The 27163-nt window shown below is 41.3% G+C and overlaps 1 protein-coding gene across 1 annotated transcript; it reads left to right on the forward strand.

Moving 5' to 3' along the window:
- The first annotated feature begins 336 nt into the window (after window positions 1-336).
- On the forward strand, window positions 337-24061 carry LOC121866423 (crustacyanin-A2 subunit-like). Its single transcript, XM_042366080.1, has 7 exons — window positions 337-687; window positions 15813-15900; window positions 19629-19774; window positions 20990-21181; window positions 21504-21653; window positions 22816-22885; window positions 23350-24061. Exons 1-7 carry the CDS (start codon window positions 529-531, stop codon window positions 23460-23462), a joined length of 918 nt encoding a protein of 305 aa, XP_042222014.1. The 5' UTR covers window positions 337-528; the 3' UTR covers window positions 23463-24061.
- Window positions 24062-27163: the final 3102 nt, after the last annotated feature.

Here is a 27163-nt window from a genome sequence, read left to right on the forward strand (position 1 = left end):
AGGTAACGAAGCGGTAATTAGATGATAACTGACCAACTAACTCGTATGATTTAAGTTTTTTGAAGCCTATTGACAAGTTTCTAGGCAAAACTGCATGAACTGGGACAAGGTCGGGCCACGGGTAACCATGAGAAGTGTCAGCCTCATTAATGCACACCTGTGAGTGGCCACGTACGAAAAAGCCAAGACTGGTCAGTGGAAGGTTTGTTAATACGTGTGTACAGATGTTTGTGCATGCGTGTGTGGGGGGGGGTGACTGAGTGGGTGGGAAGGATGGAGGGGGCGCAGGGAGATTGTAAAGCCGTACAGTTGCCGGGAAGAGTCTACCCCAGGGGAGGTGGGTAGCGGCGTGTCACTCTGGCTCCATCACCCGCATCACTGGGTCACAGGCCTCTCCTGGCTCCTCTCCACTCACCTCGCCCGCCGTCACTACCACCACTCGCGCGCCACAATCCTCCTTTCATTCTCGTTCTCCAGCACCTTTATGATTTACATACATTAATCGATTACATTTCATAAGAGAGGAACATGTTGGTCCGTGTTATGTGTAATGTTGTGGTGCCGGCAGTGTTGGTGGTGCTCACGTTGCTGACCCCGCCAGCCCGGGCTATGTTCGGCATCCCAGATTTTCTTGAATTTGGAGGCTGTGTTAATGCCACTCTCAAGCCTAACTTCGACCCCGTTAAGGTAATGTTTACTGTGAATATATTATTTATTTATTTATTTAATTATTTATTAATTTATTTATTTATGTATCTATTTATTTATTTATATCCGTTTAAATGCCATAAACAGTTAGATGAATTTATTGAAACTTTAAATCTTCACACTATATCTTATGCTAACAATCAGCAAAGACATCACTTCCTTACATTTGGTTTTGTAAACTCTATAGTTCTTCACAATTAGGGGTCACGCTTACTACCCCACGTTGTGTTATGAACTAAATACTCTTCTTCATCTATACGATATCTGTATGTGTGTTTGTGTATCAAATATAATTCTGGAAAGGGTTTGTTAAGTCTCTGATGCCACCAAAACATTGTTACCATATTCTTAGGTTGAGAGAGTGTTCCTAAGTTGCTGTCGCCTGAAAAATAAACGTTTTTTACGATCCTGTCCGTTGGTGTCAACAAAGGGGAATATGACAATTAAAGCCTAATATGGAGGGTTCGTTTTCTTTATGAAGGGGAAAGTTAAGCTATTGTTTAATAAAGTATTATTAGAGTCCAGCCAACGAAATTATTAACGAAAGTCATTAAATAAATATGTGGTGGCTAATGGTAGACCCTGCTACCATATGGCATCACAAAAATTGTGACCAAGTCCCAGGTTGCTGATCTGACGTTTAGCCTCATTTACACACAATTGCTGGCCTCAGTTGTATCTCCTTTGACAGCACAACATATATATTGTTTCTCACTCTTGATTTCCATCTTTTTTTTCCATTTCTGTATTTATTTTTCATTCCATTTTTTTCGCTCCCCAGGCTCCGATGTGGGTCGGTGACCTGTGCCTGGGTGGGCTAATCCCCGGAAAAAAGTGAAATGTTGTGGAATGCACACTTAAAATAATACAAAAAAAACACTACCTATTTTTGCATCATAAAGATATAATAATCTTCCCAGATTGTCATACACCTCACAAGGCCTACATCAGTGAGATCAGTTGTTAACGTAACACGCTCTGACATATTAAGTGATTATATCAAGTGCTGTAAATTAATATGATGCCGTATTTGAAGCCTGTGTGTGTGTGTGTGTGTGTGTGTGTGTGTGTGTGTGTGTGTGTGTGTGTGTGTGTGTGTGTGTGTGTGTGTGTGTGTGTGTGTGTGTGTGTGTGTGTGTGTGTGTGTGTGTGTGTGCGCGCCCTTGCAGCAGCTCCTGTGTAGGAGCCTCCCATTATTCTTGATTCCTCAGTTTTGGCTGGTACACCGTTCCATAGGTCTATTCACTCCCTGTGTGACGAAGTTATTCCTTATCTTCGTTCTACATAACTTGGCGAGCTTTTAGTTAAGCCCCCTCGTGTTAATGGTGCGTGACATCTCAAAGAAATGGCTCTGGTTCACATTTTCCACACCCTTTCAGAATTTTGAAAGTTTTAGTGAGATCCGCCCTATTGTGTCTTGCCTGAAGGGTTGTTAGTCTTAAGACCCTCAGCCTACTTGTAAATTCGAGATGGCATAGTTCCGGAATTATTTCCGTCGCTCTGTGTTAAACCTTCTCTTGGGATGTTCAGTCTTTTTGAAAGTAGGGTTTCCATGCCTGTATACAGTAATTCAGACTGGACATGCTCGTATGTACGTGAGATTGTGAAGTTGAAGAAACATTTTCTTAGTTCTCGACGGTAGATTTTATAATTCCAAATCTCGGTTTACTTTCCTCACTGCTGCCCCCACTTATTGCACCGCCTTCAGTGAATGATCTAGCACAACGGTTTTAGATCTTTCCCCTTTTCGACAGTATCCGGGAAAGTGTTATTAACAGAATAGTTGTGATTAGGGTTGTTGTATCCTATGTGTGAGGTCTTGCGTTTCGTAATGTTAAAGAGTATTTGACAGTCTCGAAAACATTTGAACAACTCGTGCAGGTCTCCCTGCATTGTTGCGACATCATCTGACTTGCTACCTTCCCAAATATGTTCGTGTCGTCCACAGACTTGGCAGTGTTTTTATCTATGTCGTTTATGTAGATCACAAGCAGGATGGGTCCAAGGATAGAGCCTTGTGGTACTCCACTAAGAACCTTTTTTTTTTCCATTCAGAGTGTTCTACATTTATTACCATTCTTCGTTGCCTGTCTTCGAGTCAGTTCAAAATCTTGCCTGAGATGTCTTGTACCTGGATCTTAGAGACTTGTAATGCATGTGGGACTTTGTCAAACGTCTTGGAGTAATCCATGTACAACACATCCACTGGGAAGCCTTTGTCTACGTAGTCTGTTACCATTTCAAGGAACGAGAAAGATTTTCAGGTAGGGTTTTCTTTCCTTGAAACCGTGTTGTGATGCGTCCAAGACACTGTTCTTGGTCAGGTGTTGGATGATGGCGTCCCTCAGAATTTTCTGAAAGAGTTCGCACATATGGGATGCTAAGCTGATCGGCCTTTAGTTTTCTGTTGCACTTTTCTTCTCCTCTTGCATACTGGAGTGACGTTAGCTGATTCCAGTCCCTAGGCGCTTTACCTTGATCCAAGGATTATTGAATAAGAGTCTTAGTGAAGTGCAGATCTTGTTTGTCACCGCCTGTACGACAGGCATCACCCAAAGCCGACCCATATTATCGTATCTAGCACGAGCCCAGAAAGTGACAAGGCGATCATCTAGAATCAGTTTTCCAAGTCCCAGCATGCTGAATGTTTGCCAGTGTCAACAACACCTGGCTACAACCCACCGTGTCCTTCATCTTTGTGTTCTGAGTTCTGACCTTTCAAGCAAAGGCATCACACGCAGCTAATTGACCCAATACTGTTTTACAGAGCTGCTTAATAATAATAATAATAATAATTAATAATAATAAATACGAGTAGACAATATATATCGAATAAATACACAAATATGTACTGTACAGTCAGGGTCAAAAGTTTGCTCCCGCCCAAAATGAAGCTGCATCGACCCCAAATGAGATGAAACAATCAGACTCATTCCCGTGACTCAATATCGCCACGGGGAGCAAACCTTTGTCACCCGACTGCGACTGTACATACATGTCCCTAGTTGGTAGTTGCCCATCAAGCCGGAAGCCGCTAATTGAATCCCACGAGCCCTGGATAAGTGGCCTTTACACCACAGTTATTTAATGTTAGTGCTGTATCTTGTGACCGCTTGTGAACCTTCTACTTGTATAATACCAGTTTCAAACACCAACAATTCATGGCGGTGAGAAAAATCATCGTGTTGATGTGATATACGTGGAAAAGATGGAATGAAAAAAATGGTCATAAAATTTCTTAAACACAAAAATTCTTAAATACCTGGACAAATATCCCAATGTTAAGGTTAGCCAATATCATGAATAAAAATGGTAAGGATTGTGTAAGATCTTTGTATTGTGGCGGTGGAGTGGTTATCGTACTGAGATGAGAGTCAATTGGTCCTGCGTTTGAAACCCTTGAGACGTAACGTGTGACAGGTACATGCCAGGAGCCATCAATCATGGGCACTTTACAGTATCTATCAACGCTCATGACACTATAACAGTCAATCAATGTATCGATTAACGCCCATCAGTGCTGACAAGTGACCCGAGTTCGATTCTCACTTGGATCGGATGTGAGAAAGGTGTTGGAGGAATGTACATGAAGAGAACTTGTTTATCGGTACCCCTTTGTTCTTCGGACTGGGCAGGAATCGGTTCCAGAACCGACGAGCTATTTCGGAACCGGTTCCTCTGGAGCGGTTCCACGAACAAGTAGATTCACCACAACGAGCGTTAGGTGTTGGTGCCGTGTTAGAGACGGTCCGACTCCTTTGTGTGTGTATGTATCTCCTGAAGCCATCACGTTGGTGCCTGGCTGGCTGGTGGGGTCAGCGTGTGGCGAGTGCAATTTGCCCCGAATCCCACATACCCACACTGACAGTCAGAGACTTGTGCTTGTGGCAACTTGTGGGTAGTGGTACTGGCACACTAGGTAGGCTTATGCTCTCGCTATAGATGTGGTCAATGTTCTACTGCTCAATGTCATTATTTATTATGGAAGTAACTTTCTTGTTTGTAGCTATAGACGAGAGTATTGCTGGAGGTTTTCTTAGTGATTCTTCTGATATTCTAATCTAAGAATCTCAGTTTACGAGTGGGCCTCATGTCCCCAATACTGTAACTGATAAGAATGAAACTATTAGTAGGTGTCTGGGTGAATTGAGTTGTTCCCTGTTTGTTTACTCTGAGGAGTGAGGAATCGGTTCCAGCGGTTCTGCCAGCACTGAGACTCGGAACCGCAAGTACCTCAAACAGTTCTTGCCCAGCACTAGTGTTCATCCATCATCCTCCGTGTAAAATATGTTCGTAAACACGAGTGACAGCAACACCTTCAACATATGTAACAGAGGAGTCACAACTGCCATAGCTCTGCAACATTTTATTTCAGGAAAATTAAAATATAAAAGTATCGTTGGAATACGCATCCACTGTCCAGATTTTATACAATATTCCAAGCCAGCTGGGACTGTTGTGTATAATGTTAGTTTTCCCAGTCTCAAGCTTAACAGAAAATAACTAAAATTTTGTCGTAAGACAGTCAAAATTTATAGATTAGATGCAAAGGTTGCAATATATATAATGACTTTACAATATTCATGTTTGAAAAATTAATTGACTATTCACTATGAATATACATTTGCTTTCTTTTTCATATCTTACAATCAGTTTCAATTTTATAACACTGAAAGTAAATCATTATATTTTATTTTATTTATTTGAAACATTAAACAAATATTTAATATAAAAAATAAAACATATTGTAGTGGATTTCTCCCCTACAAACGCTGTTTGTCGCTGAGTAGCCGACCCCGCGAATTCCCCAGTGTATGCCTCGTGGTCTAGGTCAATCAGCGCCGCCCACGGAGTGAGGGTCAACTATCTACCCACGCCTACCTCCGCTATAAAAGACCTGACCTCGTGGTGACCTCTCTCTTCTTCTAGCTACAGCCTCAGCAAGCTACACCTCCTCCGCCGCCGCTGCCTGGCGGCCCTCGCTCCCGCCGGCGAGCATGGCGACCCACAAGCTGTCCTCCTCTGAGCATCCTCACCAACCAGCTCTCTCTACTTCACGCTTGTAACCACGCTGCCACTTCCCAGCACCAAGCTGCATTGTACATCCAATACAACATGTATACAGAGAGCACATTGTGAGTTTCCTTTCTCCAACCCATCCTGAGTGTGAACCCAAATAACCCGTACCCCACAATATCCCGTCTATTCTATTTACTTTTATTAATAGTTACCCCAAAAACCGTCGGGTCAGTGTCTTTACCATTTTCATTGAACCATAAAAGGTTTACGAACATTTTTATGGTAAACTAAAACAGAAGAAATACTCGTTACGTGCACCTACAGGCAAGTGTCAGCCGCATCCTGAATGGTACAACGATATTAATTCACTTTATTTTATGTCACACGAAAGGTAAATATTACGTAGGTTTTATTAATAGTACAGTATGTTTAATTGTAAGAACGATAAAAAAAATTAAATTTTCAAAAGTTGTTTGTTGTCATTTGCAGAAACTAAAGAATACGTTAAGATCACCGCACAATATGTTTGTAGATGTCCTTAATAAGGATGTAGAAATTAATAAGACCATCAGACTCTGTTAACAGAGTTTTATCTCTCATAAACTTAAACCGTTGTTGGACTGATGTAGCCTATTACTAACCTTGCTACGCGTTTAAAGACCTTAGTTGTTGAACAATAATTTTGTAATAGCAGGGGCGGATACAAGGGGTGGTCCTGGGGGTTCGGACCTCCCCATTTTCATCAGAAAATCTTGTTTTTTTCTTTAATGCAGTATTGTACTCAGGCGTTTCTGTAGAGTAAAAATTAATTCCTATTGACCTCACAATATCTCCCAATATCAAGTGCACATGGCTTCAAAATGCCCATGATATTGGTCAGATTAAAAAAAAAATTGTGGGGACTTACAGCGCCCCCTCTCCCAATACCCCCATCTGGGTGGACTCGCTGTGCTGGTTATATTCCCCCACCCACAATTTCTTGGACCCCCCCCTTTTTATATTCCTGGATCCGCCCCTGAATAGATATACTGTATCTCGCCATTAATTGTTGACGACTAGTTGTTGAAGCGTTATAATACGACGTAAATGGCTACGACACGCAATTCGGAGGGTTATTATACTGTAGCGATCATACACACAGATAATACTAGGAACGTGTAAGGGATAGATGCTAACTTCTTCTGTATAGATATGAACGACTCACAAATATTGACTGGGGACGAAGGAACTGATATTTGGAGAGGAAGAAGAGATAACGTAATCCCTGTAAGATGCTGAGGTGTACAAGACTACCATCTGGTGGCATTAAAATGTTAAGGTAATACTGTAATAATTAACAAAGACACAACAAGCACTCCTCATATACAAGTTCCGCGTGTGTGTGTGTGTGTGTGTGTGTGTATATGTGTGTGTGTGTAGTTAAATATGATGCCACTTGGTAGAATCATGAAGTGTCAGGTTCTTGTGGTCACCTTCCAAGCCACGACTCCATCTGCTTCCTGCACTGGCCTGTGACTGACAAGAGAGAGAGAGAGAGAGAGAGACTTTCTATTTTACACGAACCTAAGTCACTAGTATCACTACGATCATCCAAAATGTAGCTGGCCTTTACTGCAGGAATATTATCACCCCTATAAACCATTGTCAAAATAAGAAAAGGTTTTTTAGTTTATTTATCCAACACTGTGATAATTTTATTCCCATATAAAGTATAATCGACATGGACTTAGGATCGCAAATATAATACCGCCAGGGCTTATATTTGGCACGGCTACACTCCTACAGTATCTGGGAAGTCTTCTTAGGTTGTCACGCACCTCTCTTCCTGCATACTGTAATATTCTTAAAGCACTATTGCCTTATTTATCTTGCTACTCATTGCACCATTTATTTCTAACCCGTTAAGTTACTCACACTCTGGTGGGTGATAATGAAACTCTTGTGCTTCTCGTTGAGTTGTATTTGATTGCATGACTTTCTTCTGATTGGGAGTAATTAGTTAAAATAAAGGGAATAACAGTCGCATCAATAAAAACAACGATAGCGATAGCCACAATACGTTACCAACAAGAATAAAAAGACATCAATAAAAACAACGATAGCGATAGCCACAATACGTTACCAACAAGAATAAAAAGACATCAATAAAAACAACGATAGCGATAGCCACAATACGTTACCAACAAGAATAATAGTCACAACACATTCCCCACAACACCAACAAGATGATCCAGTGGCCACTCGAGGAAACATAACATAAGGCGTGTTCTTGCTGGCGCTTATCACTAGTGAGAGTTGAGCTGACGTACTGTATAATCTAAGGTAACAATGTAAGTCTACTATCACCTGTTGTTCCTACCAGATAGTGTTCCCTCCTCCTCTCCCCCTATATTACTTCCTGCTCATGGTATTTCTTGTAACCATGACGACAGTGCGGCGTAATAATGTGACCAATACACACTGAATTCACAAATTAACCCAGGACTTGTTACATAACCCTGACGTCACATTTACATACTACACATAGGATAATATAGAATGTGTATATCTCCTTTTTATCAACCTATATACTGTATATATGAATCAGTTGGGGTTTTTATGACAAGCTACTGTATACATCATATATCAATCACACATTTACTTCTGCAAAAGAAATTCGACCTCGGGATTAATGGTTGTCCGGCTAATGCGATGACCCCTCCTCCACCCCCGTAACCCCACCTGACGATTAACCTACCTGGGGGTTAGATTAGATTAGCGTTAAGGTAGTTAATCTTCAGGTGAAATAAGCTAGGGTGCCTAATCTTAGACGCACCAGCTTATTCCACCTGAAGATTAACCAATTTAACACGAATCTAATCTAACCCCCAGGTAGGTTAATCTTCAGGTGATATAAGCCGATGTGTCTAATATTCTGGTGAAAGAAGTTGGGGTATCAAATATTCAGGCGATCCCGTAAGTGTAGCTGTGTAAGAAAACCGGTTGAAAATACAGAACTTTTATACACCCAGATGAGTTACGGTAGAGTTAATGGTGTTATAGAGTTGAAGAAGGATATTGTTGAGAGGATAGGAGAGGAGAATACATATAAAGAAAATTGCCAGATCTTCCGGCCCTGATATAGCATAACGCTCTTCGAAGCATAAGAGGATCAAAGAGCAACAAAGGCCGATTCAACGCTATTCTCCCCGGAAAAAACCCTCATTCTTGATGTTAAAAGGTTCCACAGATATTTCACAAGTTATAACGTTCAATATGGCTCAAGGACTCACACAAGTCTATAGTAACAGGTACTGAAATACCGATCGTGAAGGCCAGTCATGTTATTTGTGAGACCTTCAATTTCCTTTCTTGATGTATATTATGCGAATTAGATTACGATTTCGTGATATACTTCGTTACGAGATACTTAGCGTCTACTTCAGAATATTTTCTCGGTAACACTCGTGATGTCATACGTGCATATGCAAACGCATATTTTAGCCATTTTTTAGCTAAAGTGCATATTCATATTTTTTTTGTTTTATAAGGCATATATTTGGAAAATTCCAAAATATTATAAAACATTCTTCAACCTCAAAGGTCAAAAAATTCGCGAGCATAACAGCAACGCCGGGGCAGAAATTAGTGATATTTAAAATATAATAAATGTCCATTTTGTTGCACTAATACAAAATCGAAAATACGCGATTTTGTTTTAGCGTCATAATATCCAAAAGGAACATACTTAAGTGACGTTTATATAGCTCAACATTAGGCTGTGGTTAGCTAGGCCGTGATGGGCTGGTCAGTGGACAAGAACTGTACGTGATGGGTTCGTGTTCAGCCAGGCAGGGTATAGATGACACTCTTTTGTTCTGTTTTCTTAAAAGGAAAATACTTTTTTCAGTATTGTTTAATAAATTACTTTATGTCAGTATATTGTTGTTTGTATTTAATCCTTCTTTAAAAAATCCTACTTCGGCGACATCCTGTCTGGGAAAGTAAATTTACCGAGATGTACAGAAAAGGAGTTATTAACTTAGTAGTTATTATTTATTAACATATTTTAAAGTGTATATTTAAGTGCATATTTTCTCAGTTTTTACTGCATATTTGCATGCATATGTAGCCATATTTAAATGCATAATTATCCTAAGCCTAGTGATGACGCACGGTAACAGCAGACAGTAAGTGTGACCTCACCTTGAGATATTGCTGTCACCTGAGTGGCTATAATTAAACACTAGTGATCCTCTATGAAATTATTTTACTACACGATATACTGGTAACTGGTGTTATAGATATACGATGAATCCGACAACTGTTAACATTTTCAAACAAGTGACCTTAATTTATCACGTGTGAAGTATGTGTCTTAGATCACACGCCATTTTATTACCTCATACACTTGCCGACACTACGAGTTACGTCTTCATTAATATTAAGAGCGTTCATGTACCCATCAAAATACGAAACGTACTGTACTCATGTTTACCGACATTGACTCAACAGTTGAACAGGATGCCGAGAGAGAGAGAGAGAGGAACTTACATACTCTTAAAGTAATCTAAAATAGGTGATTCTTTTTCTTTAGTGTTCATTCACTTACTCGACGATACCTGCACGGGTGAAAGAGGACAAGTAATTGACGGACGATACATTGATAAATTTTCACGATATTGTAGAAATAACAGAAATGAAGACACATACATGGAGGGATCACCCCCCCCTCCCACACACACACACACACACACACACACACACACACACACACACACACACACACACACACACACACACACACACACACACACACACACACACACACACACACACACACACACACACTCACACCACGCCTAGAATACAACATAAGGATACAACACACACCTCCAGATTCGTTACGTCACTACAACCGCCTCAACCACAGTAAGGAGACGATATAAGTAACGCATAGTGTATTTTGGAGAACGAATAGGATATGACCTACCAATGAGCCCACGTACCACAGTGCACCGAAAGACGTAGAGATCTAATGAGAGAGAGAGAGGAATGGGGGCGGTAAGGGTACTGAGGGAGACAGACCACAACATTAATAAGGTTCATAAATGTTACCACCTAAATGCTCCTGACATCCTCCCACAGGACCCACAGGACAAATCAGACGCCCCTCACAACGCTTCACTCCAAGGGACGACCAGGTATTTTGCAGGAGAATCAATGTTAGGGAGTGAACACCGTCATGTAGAGATGCAGTGTGTGTGTGTGTGTGTGTGTGTGTGTGTGAGGAAGGTTGAGACGAGGTCATTTTTTTTTTGTCAAGGAGATGAGTTTGTCACTTCAGAATGTTACTATCAATGGCCACCACCCTCTCATGTGGGCTTTAACCAGTCCCCCTTCTCGTGGCTGCTCACTCCCTCACACAACCCCACTAAACGTCAATCATAACTCCTCCCCCATCCAGTGTGTGGTTTCCAAGTGTACCTTCAATAACTCCCGTACCATGGATTTGCCAAGCTGATATGTTCGTCTGTACTGCACTATATAATCACCTACTTCAGGCACCTTTACCCCACCCCACACCACCCTTACCCAGCTCAGCCTCAGGTCTCCCACCATCACCAAGCATCCCGCATAAAACCTGAACCCTTTCATCACCACCTCCACCGAACCCCCATCATACCCCGCCTTCTACCACTCCACCACTTCCACACTACCACTCACACCCCTCCACAATCTTCACGACAACCATCGCCACCCTCCTCCACACCCCCCCTCTATTCTACGGGTACGGTAATAATGGTGTTGATGGAGAGTCGGTCACCACTATCACCTTCCACATGACTGACGCTACTGTCATGCTGTGCCGCGCCGCTCACTCATGCTACTTCATGATGCTAATGATCACTAGTTCTGCTGTGACGTATAATATAATGACACCCTTGGCAGGGGCGGATCCAGGGGAGCGGCCTGGGGGTCCGGACCCCGGACCCCCCCCCCCTTTTCATAAAAAAATTCCGATACTTTTTCTTTAATGCAGTACTGTACTCAGGCGCTTTTGTTCAGTAAAAAGTAATTACTATTGACCTCAGAATATCTCTTAACATCAAGTGCACATGGCTTCAAAATGCCCATGATATTGGTCAGATTTCCAAAAAAAATATGGGGGAGCTTACAGGTTCCCACCCCACCCCCTACCCGAGAAAATCCAACTGGGTGGGCTCGCTGTGCTTGCTATGTAACCCCCCACAAACACAACTTCTTGGACCCCCCCTTTTGATATTCCTGGATCCGCCCTTGACTTGGTCTAACACGGCCTAAGATGATCGTCACTGCTGCCTATACATGTTACGTTGTCCGCTCTTGCTGTTGTAGGAAGTCTCTGGTGTACAGTACATGATGAACGTGCTACAAGAAAAGAAGGAGAAGGTAACTGGAAGGACTGATGAACGACAAGTGTGAACAGCAACAGAAGAGGGTTTACACAACGAGAACAAACACCCACACACAAATTGTTGCCCACATACTCAATTTATGTACGGAATTCAGCGATGATATTTGTTTTTTATGTAAAGACTTCGAAACAACACTTATATAACTGTAGCATTCGTGTGGTAGCTCAGACATCATACTATTCACCCACTGAAAATCACCTCCCATAGTGCCGTTTCCTTCTCAGCGCCAGGTGTCTCCATACTACAATACAGTGGATTATGTCTTCAGCAAGGGGGGAAACAATATGAGCTTGTATCACCTGTGTTAACAAAAATTACAGTGGATCATATTACCACCTTGCCTGACTCCACCCTCCTCCTGTACATACACCAGTACCTCAGTCATGGAAGACAACATCTCACCACGCCTGTGTACTAATAGTTGACAATCCTGTACCAGATATAGCAGAAAAATAAACATATCCCAGAATAATAACAATAACTCTCTGACCATAGCCACCGGCAACTCACATGATCACACACAACATGACGATGAAAGATACACCCTGTAGAATTATCGTTACCTCTTGAAATGTAGTTGGTGAGTGAAGTGAAATCCAAACCACGGCGAAGGCTCTTGTGTCACCCCTGCCCCCATGACCACCTCCCTCCCCCCTTCCCTGACAACTATCAATGTCTTGTTAACACTAACTTCTCTTGTGACAAAGGAGCGATCAGGTCTGGTTTCTTTGGTGGATACTTGGTTAATAATGAAGCGTCCAATGGCGGAGAGGGAGACCAGGGGTACCAGAATATAGTGTTCAAGAGTACCAGAATATAGTGTTCAGGAGTACCAAAATATAGTGTTCAGGAGTACCAGAATATAGTGTTCAGGAGTACCAGAATGTAGCATTCAGGAGTACCAGAATATAGCGTTCAGGAGTACCAGAATATAGTGTTCAGGAGTACCAGAATATAGCATTCAGGAGTACCAGAATATAGCGTTCAGGAGTACCAGAATATAGTGTTCAGGAGTACCAGAATATAGTGTTCAAGAGTACCAGAATATAGTGTTCAGGAGTACCAGAATATAGTGTTCAGGAGTACCAGAATATATTGTTCAGGAGTACCAGAATATAGTGTTCAGGAGTACCAGAATATAGTGTTCAGGAGTACCAGAATATAGTGTTCAGGAGTACCAGAATATAGTGTTCAGGAGTACCAGAATATAGTGTTCAGGAGTACCAGAATATAGTGTTCAGGAGTACCAGAATATACTGCTCAGGAGTACCAGAATATAGTGTTCAGGAGTACCAGAATATAGTGTTCAATGGTACCAGAATATAGTGTTCAGGAGTACCAGAATATAGTGTTCAGGAGTACCAAAATATAGTGTTCAGGAGTACCAGAATATACTGCTCAGGAGTACCAGAATATAGTGTTCAGGAGTACCAGAATATAGTGTTCAATGGTACCAGAATATAGTGTTCAGGAGTACCAGAATATAGTGTTCAGGAGTACCAAAATATAGTGTTCAGGAGTACCAGAATATACTGCTCAGGAGTACCAGAATATAGTGTTCAGGAGTACCAGAATATACTGTTCAATGGTACCATAATATACTGCTCAGGAGTACCAGAATATAGTGATCAGGAGTACCAGAATATACTGTTCAATGGTACCAGAATATACTGTTCAGGAGTACCAGAATAAAGTGTTCAGGGGTCAATGACTCCTTAATTAAGCAACTTATGATTAAAAATAGTTCATGTCCCTTCAGGCACTTGTGCCCTTAATGCAGGAGTCAAGAAGGCAAGCATGAACTCTGCATGCTTCCCTGTTGGGCGCTTCGCCTTGCACACGATGCAAGGGAATGCCCAATACACTAGCCCTCTCGCGGGGCAAATTGTACAAATCGTAAAAAAATAAAAAATAAAAAAAATAAATAAAAAAAAATCCTTTGTGAAAATTTACAAACATTTTTTTCGGAACAATCAACTTCACATCAAAATAGTTATTGGTGTTTTTTTTTTCTGATGCAGCGGTAATGATCATGCCTCTCGTAATGTGTCCTTGGTTTGATCCCTGGCCCGGGACTGATGTTAGAAGGGTGTTATCCTGCTGCTGGTAGACAACTTATTGGACAAGGATAGATAGACAGAACAAGTGTCCTGAACACCGTCGACCTAGTGACCACTGAAGCTGATGTGTACTTCTATAAACACACACACACAGGGCAAGTGTCCTTTGTGTAAGATAGATTTATATATCCTATATTAGTGTATGAGTTTATATCATAACTTATCAATAAGAATTCATAATCTTATCTTGCCTTTATATACTGCACAGTGTGTTTCGGTCACATTTATGCACACTGCCTTACAGATTTTCGTGGAGATCGCGTGTATGCTTGTACAGGTATTACAACAAAAATATTCTCCTTGATTGAAGGAGAGCCCCATACAAAAAAAAAAAAAGTGAAGACAATGTGATCTCCATGGTTTCAGTAGTGTATAGGGCCTATACATTTTTATGGGACACCGGACACACTATATACATATAATCATAGAGCCTGCAGGGGATATGTTTGTTACTGCCTTACGTGTACTACGCTTCAAATTTCCTCCTTATGGTCAGGAGATGCCCCAGGTTGTTGACTGGTATGTTGTTCCAGTAAGTCGATGCTAACCCTGGCCTTGTGTGTCTCAGAGACGCCACTGTTATGTATAACAGCTCCCTCCACGCCCACACCATCACACATTTGCCTCACATTTCTTTATTCAGTCTCTGGTGACAATGTTCAGTATTCATAGATTTATTTTTCGCGATATTCTTGTCAGTTTTCGGCGGGAACGAAAAGAACAGCGTAAATAAGACGTTTAGGGTACTTTAAATCAATAAGAAATTATAATTCGGATATAAGTTAATTTTACGAAGGAATCGGAAGAAAAAATAGTTAACAGCAAATAACAAATACATTAACTTAAAGTTAAATAATATGTGGCTAATGTACAATACCTTTATAAAGCACATGTGATGTGGAAGGTGGTGAGTACTACGATATGTGTATACAAAATGATCGGTGAAATTTTAATGAACAAGAGTAACCCGGTAGGAATAATGTCAACTACCGTAAAATATAAATAAATAAATAAATAATGTGAATTTGGAAGCTAAAGATGACGGAGCCCCAAGGAGATATTATTAGTTTAATAGATTGCATAATGAGTTAAACAGATACGCTAATGTAAGGGGTACTAGCTTTTATTGTCAGGATGAACAAGATGATATGAGGCGGGAAATAAATGACGATTTGAGAGAAATAAAGACACGAAAAATTAAAAATACCAAAAAATCTGTAGATATTTTGATTAACATGTTTATCTTTAATTATTGTTATCGCCATACTGAATGTTACCTAGATTACTTGAGACAAAACGAAACCTTTTATTGATGAAAATATTTAAACATAAAGATAGTTTAAAAAATAATGCAAATTTTTAATTCCTGATATTTAAATGGAATCACCTGAAGATCCGCCTAGTTTTTTCTTTTTACCTGAAGATTAACCACCCTAACGCTGACCAAACCAAACTTTACATAACCTTACCTTACAACCTTACTTAACCTTTAAATGCTATAATTAATGGTGTTTCTTGTGGTTTGCAGTACACGGGTCTGTGGTTTGACATCGAGAGTGTGCCCAATGACTACCAGCACACCAAGAACTGCGTCACACAAAACTACACGTGGACAGGTGAGCGAGTCCATGGTGGTTACTTGACACCTGCCTGGTTGATGGCTCACCTCCGCCACTTTACGTTTTTTTTTTTTTTTTTTTAATTCGTGAACCTGACACGGTAGAATGGTTTAACATCATCCAAAGACGTGGTGACACATCAGTACTCCATAGATTTAATATAACAGCTGCGCCAGTGCGGGATGGATGTACTGTATTGTTGAAGAGGCGTTTACCTATTCCATACATCGCATACAATTACTGTGCATAGAACTGACTGATGCAGTTAAAACTTGAGTATGCCTGCAAACAGAGAAGTTAAAGAGGTTAAGACGAACTTGTGAAGGTAACCATGTTGTGTATTTCCTACCAGTGGTATATTTATTTCTTAACTTAGGACACATTAAGAAATATCTTAATAATGTAAATCATCCCTACGTTAACTTCCATCACTAAAATTTACAATTATTTACTCATACACCAATTCTACCATACAGTATAAAGGTCTGTGAGTGTGTGTGTGTTGCTACACTGCGGTCCGCCGCACCTAAGTTCCAGCTGACCAATCACTTGTATACGTAACTTATGCTAATTCTTGTTTAACTTGTTTTGTCTGTCGCTTCTAAACCGTAATGTAAGACCATATTAAAAAAAATAATACGGTGTATTCTGCACACTGACATAGTATACATCACAAATAAAAAATGTTGACTAAATGACCTCAGAGGACAGTGTAAGGGTATCGAGATATTAATGTTGTCTAGCACTCAGGATGGAAGGAAACTCTAATGTGGTTTTCTTATATAATATATAAGTTATATGATAGACAGTCTGGTGCTGGAGGTGCCGTGTGGTGAGGAAGCTCGGAGAAGGACAGCTGGTGGGTCGCCATGTTCGCTGGAGGGAGCGAGGACCGCCAGGCAGGCGAGGAGAAGCGAAGGGCAGCCAGGCAGCGGCGGAGGAGGAGGTGTTGCTAGTTCAAGAAGAATGGTCAGAATGAATCTCAATGGAGAGACAGAGCTTATATACCCAGCAGCCGCTATGAGTCATGTTGGGAAAACCCGAGAAGTCGCCGGTCTTTTGGCTCGGTTGCTAGGATACGGCAGCATTGGAATGCGGATACGCTTGGTTGCTAGGGAAGACGGTAGCAGGTGGTGTGCAGCTACGCAGTTTGTAGGGGAGACGTCCACTACAATACTCCCCCTTCCCTCCAGGCGGTGGAGGAGACTTGTTGTTTATAGAGTTGCTTAGCACATGTGAGGCAGACCGGGCGGTGCATGCCTCATGTGAGACAACGGCGATGGCGTGATGAGCCGATCGCTGAAATACAACTGTCTAGATACACACTATCTGTGGGAGAAGGGAGAAAAAGGGTGTGTGGAGGCGATGAATGTTGTGCTTCCCTCACGACAGGTACAGGGTCGTCAGATGCGCCTGCTGGGGTGTGTGTGGGCCTGGGTCAGGAGCAGGGGCTGCGTCAGCAGCAGCGGATTAGGGCTCGTGACAGCAGCTGGGTCCACGACAGCAGCAGGGTGCATGACATTAGCAGGGAGTACCTGAGGGAGAAAAGAGGGGGTGTGGAGGCGATGGATGTTGTGTGCTTCCCTCACGGCAGGTACTGAGTCATCAGATGCGCCTGCTGGGGTGTGTGGGCCTGGGTCAGCGTCTGAGGCAGGACGGGTGTGCTGGGGTCGTAGGATGTGGTGCTTGGGGCAGGAAGAGGAGCCGGTGTCTGCTTGAAGACTGGGAGCATGATCAGTGTCTCCTCCATCCTGTGTGAGTGCTAATCTCCGGGAGTCACCATTTGTAGGGGTATCGAGATATTAATGTTGTCTAGCACTCAGGATGGAAGGAAACTCTAATGTGGTTTTCTTGTATAATATATAAGTTATATGATAGACAGTCTGGTACTGGAGGTGCCGTGTGGTGAGGAGCTGGTCAGTAGAGACGTTCGGTGAGTAGCTTGTTGAAGGAGGTAGATGTGCAGGAGCTTCGTTAGAGAAGATGTTGCCTGTTGCTGGCCTCCTGGTTGAATGAATGCTGGACAGCTAGGAGCTTGCTGGAGGAGGTGTTGCGTGTTCAGGAAGATGGGCCAGAATGTGAGTTGGTTGGTGAGGAAGCTCAGAGAAGGACAGCTGGTGGGTCGCCATGCTCGCTGGCGGGAGTGAGGACCGCCAGGCAGGCGAGGAGAAGCGAAGGCCGCCAGGCAGCGGCAGAGGAGGTGTTGCTTGTTCAAGAAGAATGGTCAGAATGAATCTCAATGGAGAGACAGAGCTTATATACCCAGCAGCAGCCGCTATGAGTCATGTTGGGAAAACCCAGAAAGTCGCCGGTGACTGGTTCCGTTGCTAAGATACGGTAACATCTGGTTGGTTGCTAGGGAAGGCGGCACATTGGAATGCGATACGCAGTTTCTAGGGGAGACGTCCACTACAACAGTGCGGGTAGCCTTGTTTGGGTAATTAAGGTTAGGATAAGTTAGCCCCTCTTTACAATTAACGTTTATAGAAATACAGCATTTACTGGCCGAGAACAGTCAGCTTTTTCACATTCAAAGTATTTTAATTTTCTTATTCGTTAAGATACTTTAATGGTCTAAATTTCCATCTAAGGAAGGTTAGGTCTGGTTGGTTGGGCTCATGATGCAAGGTTAGGTCCGTGATGCTAGGTTACGAAGTTATGGCAAGTTAGGTTAGGTTAGAACGCATGAGAAATGGTTATGGTAAAGAAAATAATCATGTTTCTACCAAGACAAAACAACTCGATATTAAAAATAAAAATCGTCATGCGCACTTGTAAACATTTACCAAAGTTTGCAGCCAATACTTTTTTAATATAACTTATCAAATACAAAACTAAATCATACCAACCTTCATTGTTGAGAAGATTCATTTCAGCATCAGGTATCCTTGAGCCACTGGTAATTTATATCAGGTATGGTACCTTTGAAGAAAAAAAATGGCCGTCTCATAACCTAATAATTCATATTTTAAATTTCGAACTTTCTGTTCACCATTAAAATGTTGTTCACAGATCACTGCATTTTTCACATTTAAGTCTGCCTGCTCTATGGCAACGTTGTACCCATATATCCTTACATAAGAACTCTAGATTTGCACCAAAATACACTGTTTTCATTGCTTTAAACCTGAATACCTTGTATGTGTGTGCACCACTATCCCTGTTCACACACAAGGAGAGTCGTAAGTCACATCAATGTTCCAATAGGCGGCCTTGCGTTATTGTCTATTTACTGTACAGTATTTCAAAATATGACACCATTCTTGATTATAACTTTTGAACTGTGGTACAGTTGTGAAAATGTGTTCCTACATCCTAATGATCCCACGTAGTAACCCGTATCTCCAAACGGCAGTGTATGAATGGGTATTGGTCGTGTAACGATGGACGTAATTGGTGGATAAGGTTGCTATAGGAGTATAGGTCATAATTAGGTTGGCAATTTGGAGAAATGGGTTACAACGAGGGGGGGGGGGGTGTAGGAACACATTTCCGGAACTGTAGCCATTCTTAATTATACTGTATATTAAAGAAAACATGGCACCAGTCTTGAGTACATATTTAATAACTAAATTAAATTATTATAATTTAACACCATTTTTGGTTATAACAACACTAGACAATTAAGTTCATAACAAAGTATCAAAGAACTAGCCCGAACGGCTAGTAAACTGGTAAGTGGTGAAATGATGAATTAAATATATTTTTCGTGCTGTGTGATACAGGGAAGGAAATGATCGTGGCCACGCGGGGGTTGACAGCGGTGGGAAAGAAGGTGCGCCAGGGAGCCATCATGCGCCAGTCCACCAGCAGCCCTGACCCAGCTTTCATGACCGTCTTCGCTGAGGGCGTCCCCGAGGTCCCCTACCAGGTATATCGCCACCCAAACTGCCCCCACCTAGTACTTCCACCCACACTGCTCCCTATCTAGTACTTCCTCCTATACTGCTCCCTACCAAGTACTGTTCCTCCATCCACACCCACACTGACCCTTACCGGTACCTCCATCCACATTATTTACGTAGTCCACACCGTTCTCGATGCCTCCACCATCTACACTTCCCCCTTTATACATGCCACACCCTCCCTCCTCACACTCAGCCACACCCTCCCTCCTCACACTCAGCCACACACACTCCCTCCTCACACTCAGCCACACCCTCCCTCCTCACACTCAGCCACACCCTCCCTCCTCACACTCAGCCACACCCTCCCTCCTCACACATACTCAACCACACCCCATCTCCTCACACATACTTAACCACACCCTCCCTCCTCGCTCACACACTGCCAACACCCTCCCTCCTCGCTCACACACAGCCACACCCTCCCTCCTTGCTCACACTCAGCCACATCATCCCTCCTCACACTCACACAATCAGCCACACCTTCCCTCCTCACTCACACACTCAGGCACACCCAACCTCCTCACACTCACACACTCAGTCACACCTTCCTTCCTCACACTCAGCCACACCCTCCTTCCTCACACCACACACTCAGTCACAGCCGACTTCCTCACACTCATACACTCAGCCACATCCTTCCTCCTCACAACCACACACTGCCACACCCTCTCTTCACACCACACCCTCCCTTCTCACACTGCCACACCCTCTCTCCATACACCCACATATTCTGCCACTAAATACAGTACATCACAACTAGTTTAGTACTATGGGGACACCTTCAGATTCTGTGTCATCAGGAAAGCAGAATCACTAAAGCAGTTCTTCAAAATGCAGTCATCATTTTTTTTTACATTTACCTACTTTTTTAATATAATTCTGAATGATCTGTAATTCTTTCCCTGTAAAGTCAAGTACAAGTCCCAGGAGTCAGCAAGTAACTCTAGCACAGATCTACAGCATCACTCCTTTACCTGAGGACAAGTATAAGTGTCACCTATATTCCACAGTAGATAATATAATACCTCTCTACAGATGATGAATGTCTTCACATCTCTGTTACTCTGTGTATATCTCATTAGACTACATCTGCTCCGAGGTCATCACCCAACGACCTCCAAATTCTTTCACTCCAACGAGGTTAACACAATTCTCTTACATTGTTGGTGTGTATATAGATCGTTGCTTCGGACTACAGGACCTACTCGTGTGTCTACTCATGCCTCGAGCGCTTTGGGTTCCGGGCAGAGTTTGCATGGGTGTTTAGTCGCAAACCCACACTGCCTGATAACACCATCAAACACTGCCACGAAGTTTTCACTGCTATGGGGGTAGACCCCACAAAGATGGTTAACATTACCCAGGGAGAGGTGAGTAATGTGACAATAGGGCATTGATGTGGTTCTCAATTCACATTACAGAATTTCATTCGCAATACCAAGGTAGTGTTAAGTCCTAAGCTTCTTCAGAGTAAACACAAAAATCAATGAAAACAATTTTGAATAAATGATTAATGAATGACTGAACTTATGACAACATAAGAATATATAACCAGTATATAAACAAAGGCAATGTGATTTCATTTTTTGTCCACAAACTTAAAAAAAATAAATATATAAATAAAAAAAGCATACTAAGGCAGTTTTATCATCTTAGGTGTACTATTTACAAGTGTCTCTGTAACCTGGTCAGGAATGCCCTTACTATGAAAAAATTGAGGAGACATTGGCTGAGAATGAACAGTACCTGCTGAAGATCCTGGGTCCTTATGTCCCCACCACCACCACACCAGCCCCTACACACCTTGACCAATCTATTGTAGAGATGTCTGAAGAGGAGAAGGTAAGAAATATAATTTGGCTTCAGCTGCTGTATTATATGAGACAACTGTGTTTACATGCTTAGTACAGTTACTTTCCTGAAAATGTGGAAGATGAATGTGGATAGTTAGTTGATGCTGCTGATGAAGTGATAGGAAAATATGATGCACTATTGAATTACCAGTATTTATAATATTGAGTGTTTAGACAACTTACTTCACATGTACAGTATAATAAACCCCGGGCAGGGTGAAACTATGGGCAAGTTTCTTACGTCATTTTCTGTGTCTACCCAGCAGTACAATAATTGGGAACCTGGATGTTAATCAATTTGCGGATCGTATTCCGGGGTAATGGTTAGCCAGTGCAGTTGGCCAGTTTTCTCGGACTATTCCTTGACACTGGGTCATGCAGCTCGTTAACTTAGGGCATGGTTGCTGTGCTGACGATAGCTTCTACACCTTAAACAAATTCACGCCTAGGTGGCCCTTGGGCCGGCCATCCTCTTTACACGAGGGGCAATCATTATTAATAAACTATTTTCTTAAGTAACAATGCCTTCTGTCAACACAAAAATTTTAATGAAAAGTACATACAGTGATATATGTGATGCCATGTTGCCTCATTTACATTTTACATTCTTGCCACTGTCAGCTCACTAGCCAGTCAAGCACTCAGTCTAGTCTCTAATACATACTGTTGACAAATACTGGGCATGTATGGGCTCTTGGGTGTACAATACTTACTGTAAATACAGTATATGCCATTGTCAATTAATTTTAGACATTAAGGATCTCATGTTTGGTGGTGTGGATCATCAAAATACATCTAATTAAAACTCAATATCAGTGCTGTGATACCATTTGCTTTGTCTTTAGCGTCTTACTGTAGACACGTACAAAATCAAACACAGTCATCCAATAAAACTTGTGTCACAACACAAATAATGCTGGAATCCATGTCATTATCAACAATACAGGGTTATGTGTTGTACTGTACATCTTACATGCTTTACCTGAGCAAGAGTAAAGGAGTCAAGAGAATACAATACAGTGTGCATCAAGCTTTTTTATCCTGGACAGAAAAATTCCAAATAACTATTATTTCCTATTTCTAAATGTCGCAGTTTTCCCACTATTTTTTGCTGGAGTGTCTGTTGTAATGGTAAACATTTGCATTTACAGACATTGCAAGACCTTAAAGGTAAAATGGAGTCAGGCTTCAGTACACTATGCACAGATTCCCAACAAAAAGGTTAGTTAACAAATCTTTACCGATTTGTTTCTGGAACAGTGCAAAACTGGAAAGGGAGTTTACTTCTGTAGAATATTTAAAACTGTTAATTGAATCTCACACAAGATACCAATCATCATAAACAGGTGAATGACAAGCATATACTGTACAGTATTCTATACTAGAGATTGTATGAATGTTTGTATTGCAATAAGCAACATTATCCTCACTTGCGGGAGACTTCACACATCAACATGTGAGGAACAATGTTGTTGTTGCTGTTGTTGTAATACTGTACAGGTACAGTGTATAAACACTGATGTGATTCCTGTAAAATCTGTAATGTAGTATGTATACATTTTTCTGATATATAGTACCTTGTATTTTTCTTAAAAATGCTTATTAGCATTTAATTGATCTGAATGGTAGTGTTTAATCATTAATGAGTGTTTAATCATTAATGAATGGTGATGCTTTCTCAACAGAGACAAATGGAGCATCAAGTGAAGATCAGGAAGATGATCCCAACAGCAGCACCCACCCTGTCACCTCCTTTCCTCTCCTCCCATTTTTACTTCTTCCATTCCTCATTTACTAACACACAGTACAGTTGAGACAAGTTCCCTCTTTTTTCTTCTTCCTCTCATCATTGTACGAACTCAGTCATTTGTAAAAGAAGTATCTCCACTATTTATTCTGCTTTTTATTTTCTCATTGCCTTACTTTCAGTTAGTATTATTTTCCAACAAGATAAGTTTGAATGTCATTTGTAATTTATCTTTGTTCTTGCTCTTCGTTTATGATCCATATGACCTCTCTGCTGGGAATTTGGGCCTGTTCATCCCCTCGGGATTTTGCAGTACTACACTGCATATTTCCTGTTAGTTTCATCATTCTTGTTTGGTCAACACTTGATTTCCTTTCTGGTGTGATCTGATTCTGTTTTTTCTTTCTTTAACATTATTTTCCAGACCAAACTGTCCTTATCTATTTCATTACAGGGTAGTTCTTGAAAAGCTAGCATCTCCCAGCTGTAGTTCTAGTGGTGTTGAATGCTGCACACTTGGTCTTCGCCCCCTCCCCCAAAGCATTATTACAATAATAATAATAATAATAAAATATAATAATAAAATTAATAATAATAATAATAATAATAACAATAATACTGTAATAATAAAATAATAATACAGTGAACCCTCACTTTACGCGGTCAATTGAACCCACGGCGGCCCGCGTAAAGTGAGAAACGCGTAAAGTGAACAACATAACATATGGGATTAATTGAAATAGAGACTGGGCCGACCCCCAAACTCCACTTTTTCAGACACAATACCTACGTTGTAGTAAAAATAACTTCTTAATTTTATGATGGTATGCACACACAATTAATAATTAAGAGAAATATCAATAATATTAGGTTTTTTAACACTTACATTAGTAGAAAAGATGGCTGGGCACACGGGGATGGGGGGTTGATTCCGAGGCAGAGGGCAGATTATTGGCCCTCACCTGTATCACTTGTATCAGTTGTATCACTATCCACCACAGAGGCTTGCAGGGCCTCTTTGTCAAACCCTTCAAAGTCCATATAAGTCCATATCCTCACTATCATTATCACTATCACTGACTTGGGCCGGCTGTGGTGGGTGCGGGTGAAGAATTCGGTCATGTTTTGATGACTGGGCGACCTTGTGCGCACCCTGCTCGCGCCGCTCTTCGCGTAAAAAGGTACACACACTGCGGAAAGTGAGCATTCCGTGTTCGGCAGGGTACCGCGTAAACGTGGAAACGCGTAAAGTGGGACCGCGTAAAGCGAGGGTTGACTGTACAGTAAAGAAATACAAGAATGAAAAAAAGATCAAAAGTGCGAAACACGACCTAGACCTATGAATTATTATTATTATTATTATTATTATAATTTTTATTATATTTTCGACCCCCAGGCCCCAATGTGAGTCAGTGATCTATGCCCGGGTGGGCAAAAAAAAAAGAAAAGAAAAAAGAAAAGAAACACCCTAACCATTCTGAAAACCGAAATGCCTCTGGCCCCAAGGATTTCAGATAAAGGATTGTCAACCTGTATTGTTATTATTATCCACTCTGTATTTGTGTTTTTCTGGCTAAATAAACTGTTTTAATTCAATTCAATTCAATTCAGTAAGCTGGATGGGTCTTAAGCTGTCCCAAAGAACTCTATGAATGCCAATACTACTGTACTGCAATGTACTGTATTGTACTGTACACACTTCCTCTCACTTGACTTCCACCTTTTATCATCTTTTTCCCTAATTTATGGAAGAGTGTACAGGTGTACTTCATTACTGATAAGTGAATGGAATATACTGTAATCATAATATTTTCTTTACTGTATTTAGACACTAAAGATTAAAGCTAATGGTTGGAATTTCTTTATCTACATTTTCATCGATACTACAGTACTGTATACTGTACTACATGTATATCTATTTCATTAAAATACCTCAAGTACATATACAGTAGTCCAATTCATAGAAACTGTTTTTATTCATATAATGACAACTGAACAAAGCTTAAGATCACAGAGATCAAAGTAAATTACCTAACCCTAGAAAAACTTTTTTACACGCATTAAATACAGATATCATTTGACAACACTAGTTAATGAAATTTTTACCCTTTTTACAATGGTCTTTATTATTAACCAGTGTTGCCTAATAATATCTATACTTAACGTGACAAGTCTATCAATCTCATATTAAGGTGGCAACAAAATGTAATTATCTGGGACTCTTACTTTTCTTAATGGATTTTAACACATTTCTTGTTCGAACTGACTTACTGTTTGCATACCTGTATTGTACTGGTTAAGTACATGCTGAACCAATGTGAACTTCTTTTACCATTTTCCTGTCATATCTAACTTTATACAATAAAATACAAATGAAAAGGATGTTATGTTTTATAGGAAAAATATATTATTAAATTTACCTGCTGCTCTTTATGATCCTTATCAAAGCAGATCCTCTTAAGTCTTCCCATAACTGATGGTTTGTACTGCATCTCCTCATACTTTCTCCATGAAGACATAAAGTCACAAATGTCTCGTTATCTTATGCCCTGAGAACAGGTAGCAGAAGATCATTACTCACATATATTTAGGTTTATTTGTGTACACAGATCCAATCTTCTAGAAAAATAACACATTACTCAACAGTGACGGCTTATGTACAGTTGCCTCCACATGAACGTACCACAGCCTGGGAGCGTGTGAGGGCTCGGGTATGAGATGTGGCAACGCACCACAGTAGTCATGGGCATAAAACCGTGAATTGCCCTGTTTGCCGGCTACACAACAATGTTACATAACATGTGTTACAGGGTTCGTTTATCTTTTTATTTCCTTTATCATTTGTACCTTATCACAAACAGGGTAATTTCACTGTTTCACTCACGTGCATTCAGCCCTGACTAAGGTGCTGCTTTGCCACATCTCATACCCTGAGCTGAGGGCTCAGGTACCTGTACCCAAGCTGTGGTACATTCATCTAGAGGCAACTGTACCTGGAAGTGAACTGTCAAAGACGGCATTCCTAGATATGGACAATTTTCTTAATACCCAGTAACATTAAGAGCAAAGTTTTCACAAGGCATACTGAAGGCATGTTACAGTCTGGACACCTACAAATACCTCTCCTGACTGAACATGTGAATAGTATCTTGCTCACTTCTAATAAAGGGATCTCACAGATTATATTAACCCTTAAATAGTGACCATCATTGGTGGTAAAGTAGTTAGCTATAGGTATGGTGGCCATTGTCTGTGGAAGTAACTTGTACAAAGAGTGGCCCATCATGTGGAAGCAAGCTGTAGGGATGATGGCCATTATCTGTGGAAGCTAGCTGTAGGGATGATGGCCATTATCTGTGGAAGCTAGCTGTAGGGATGATGGCCATTATCTGTGGAAGCAAGCTGTAGGGATGATGGCCATTATCTGTGGAAGCTAGCTGTAGGGATGATGGCCATTATCTGTGGAAGCTAGCTGTAGGGATGATGGCCATTATCTGTGGAAGCCTGTGGAAGCAAGCTGTAGGGATGATGGCCATTATCTGTAGCCATTATCTGTGTGAAGCTGGATGATGGCCATTATCTGTGGAAGCTAGCTGTAGGGATGATGGCCATTATCTGTGGAAGCTAGCTGTAGGGATGATGGCCATTATCTGTGGAAGCTAGCTGTAGGATGCTGTGGGAAGTAGTAGGATGATGGCCATTATCTGTGGAAGCTAGCTGTAGGGATGATGGCCATTATCTGTGGAAGCTAG

This window comes from Homarus americanus, unplaced genomic scaffold (genome assembly GCF_018991925.1).
Source record: "Homarus americanus isolate GMGI-L3 unplaced genomic scaffold, GMGI_Hamer_2.0 scaffold16430, whole genome shotgun sequence".
Lineage (NCBI taxonomy): Eukaryota > Metazoa > Arthropoda > Malacostraca > Decapoda > Nephropidae > Homarus > Homarus americanus.

Excerpts from the sequence above, each read along its gene's own strand:
- LOC121866423 (XM_042366080.1), top strand. The coding sequence starts at position 529 with ATGTTGGTCCGTGTTATGTGTAATGTTGTGGTGCCGGCAGTGTTGGTG. Across the intron at positions 19,775-20,989 it reads TCCCCGAGGTCCCCTACCAG|ATCGTTGCTTCGGACTACAG; the intron begins GTATATCGCCAC and ends GTGTGTATATAG. Across the intron at positions 21,182-21,503 it reads TTAACATTACCCAGGGAGAG|GAATGCCCTTACTATGAAAA; the intron begins GTGAGTAATGTG and ends TAACCTGGTCAG.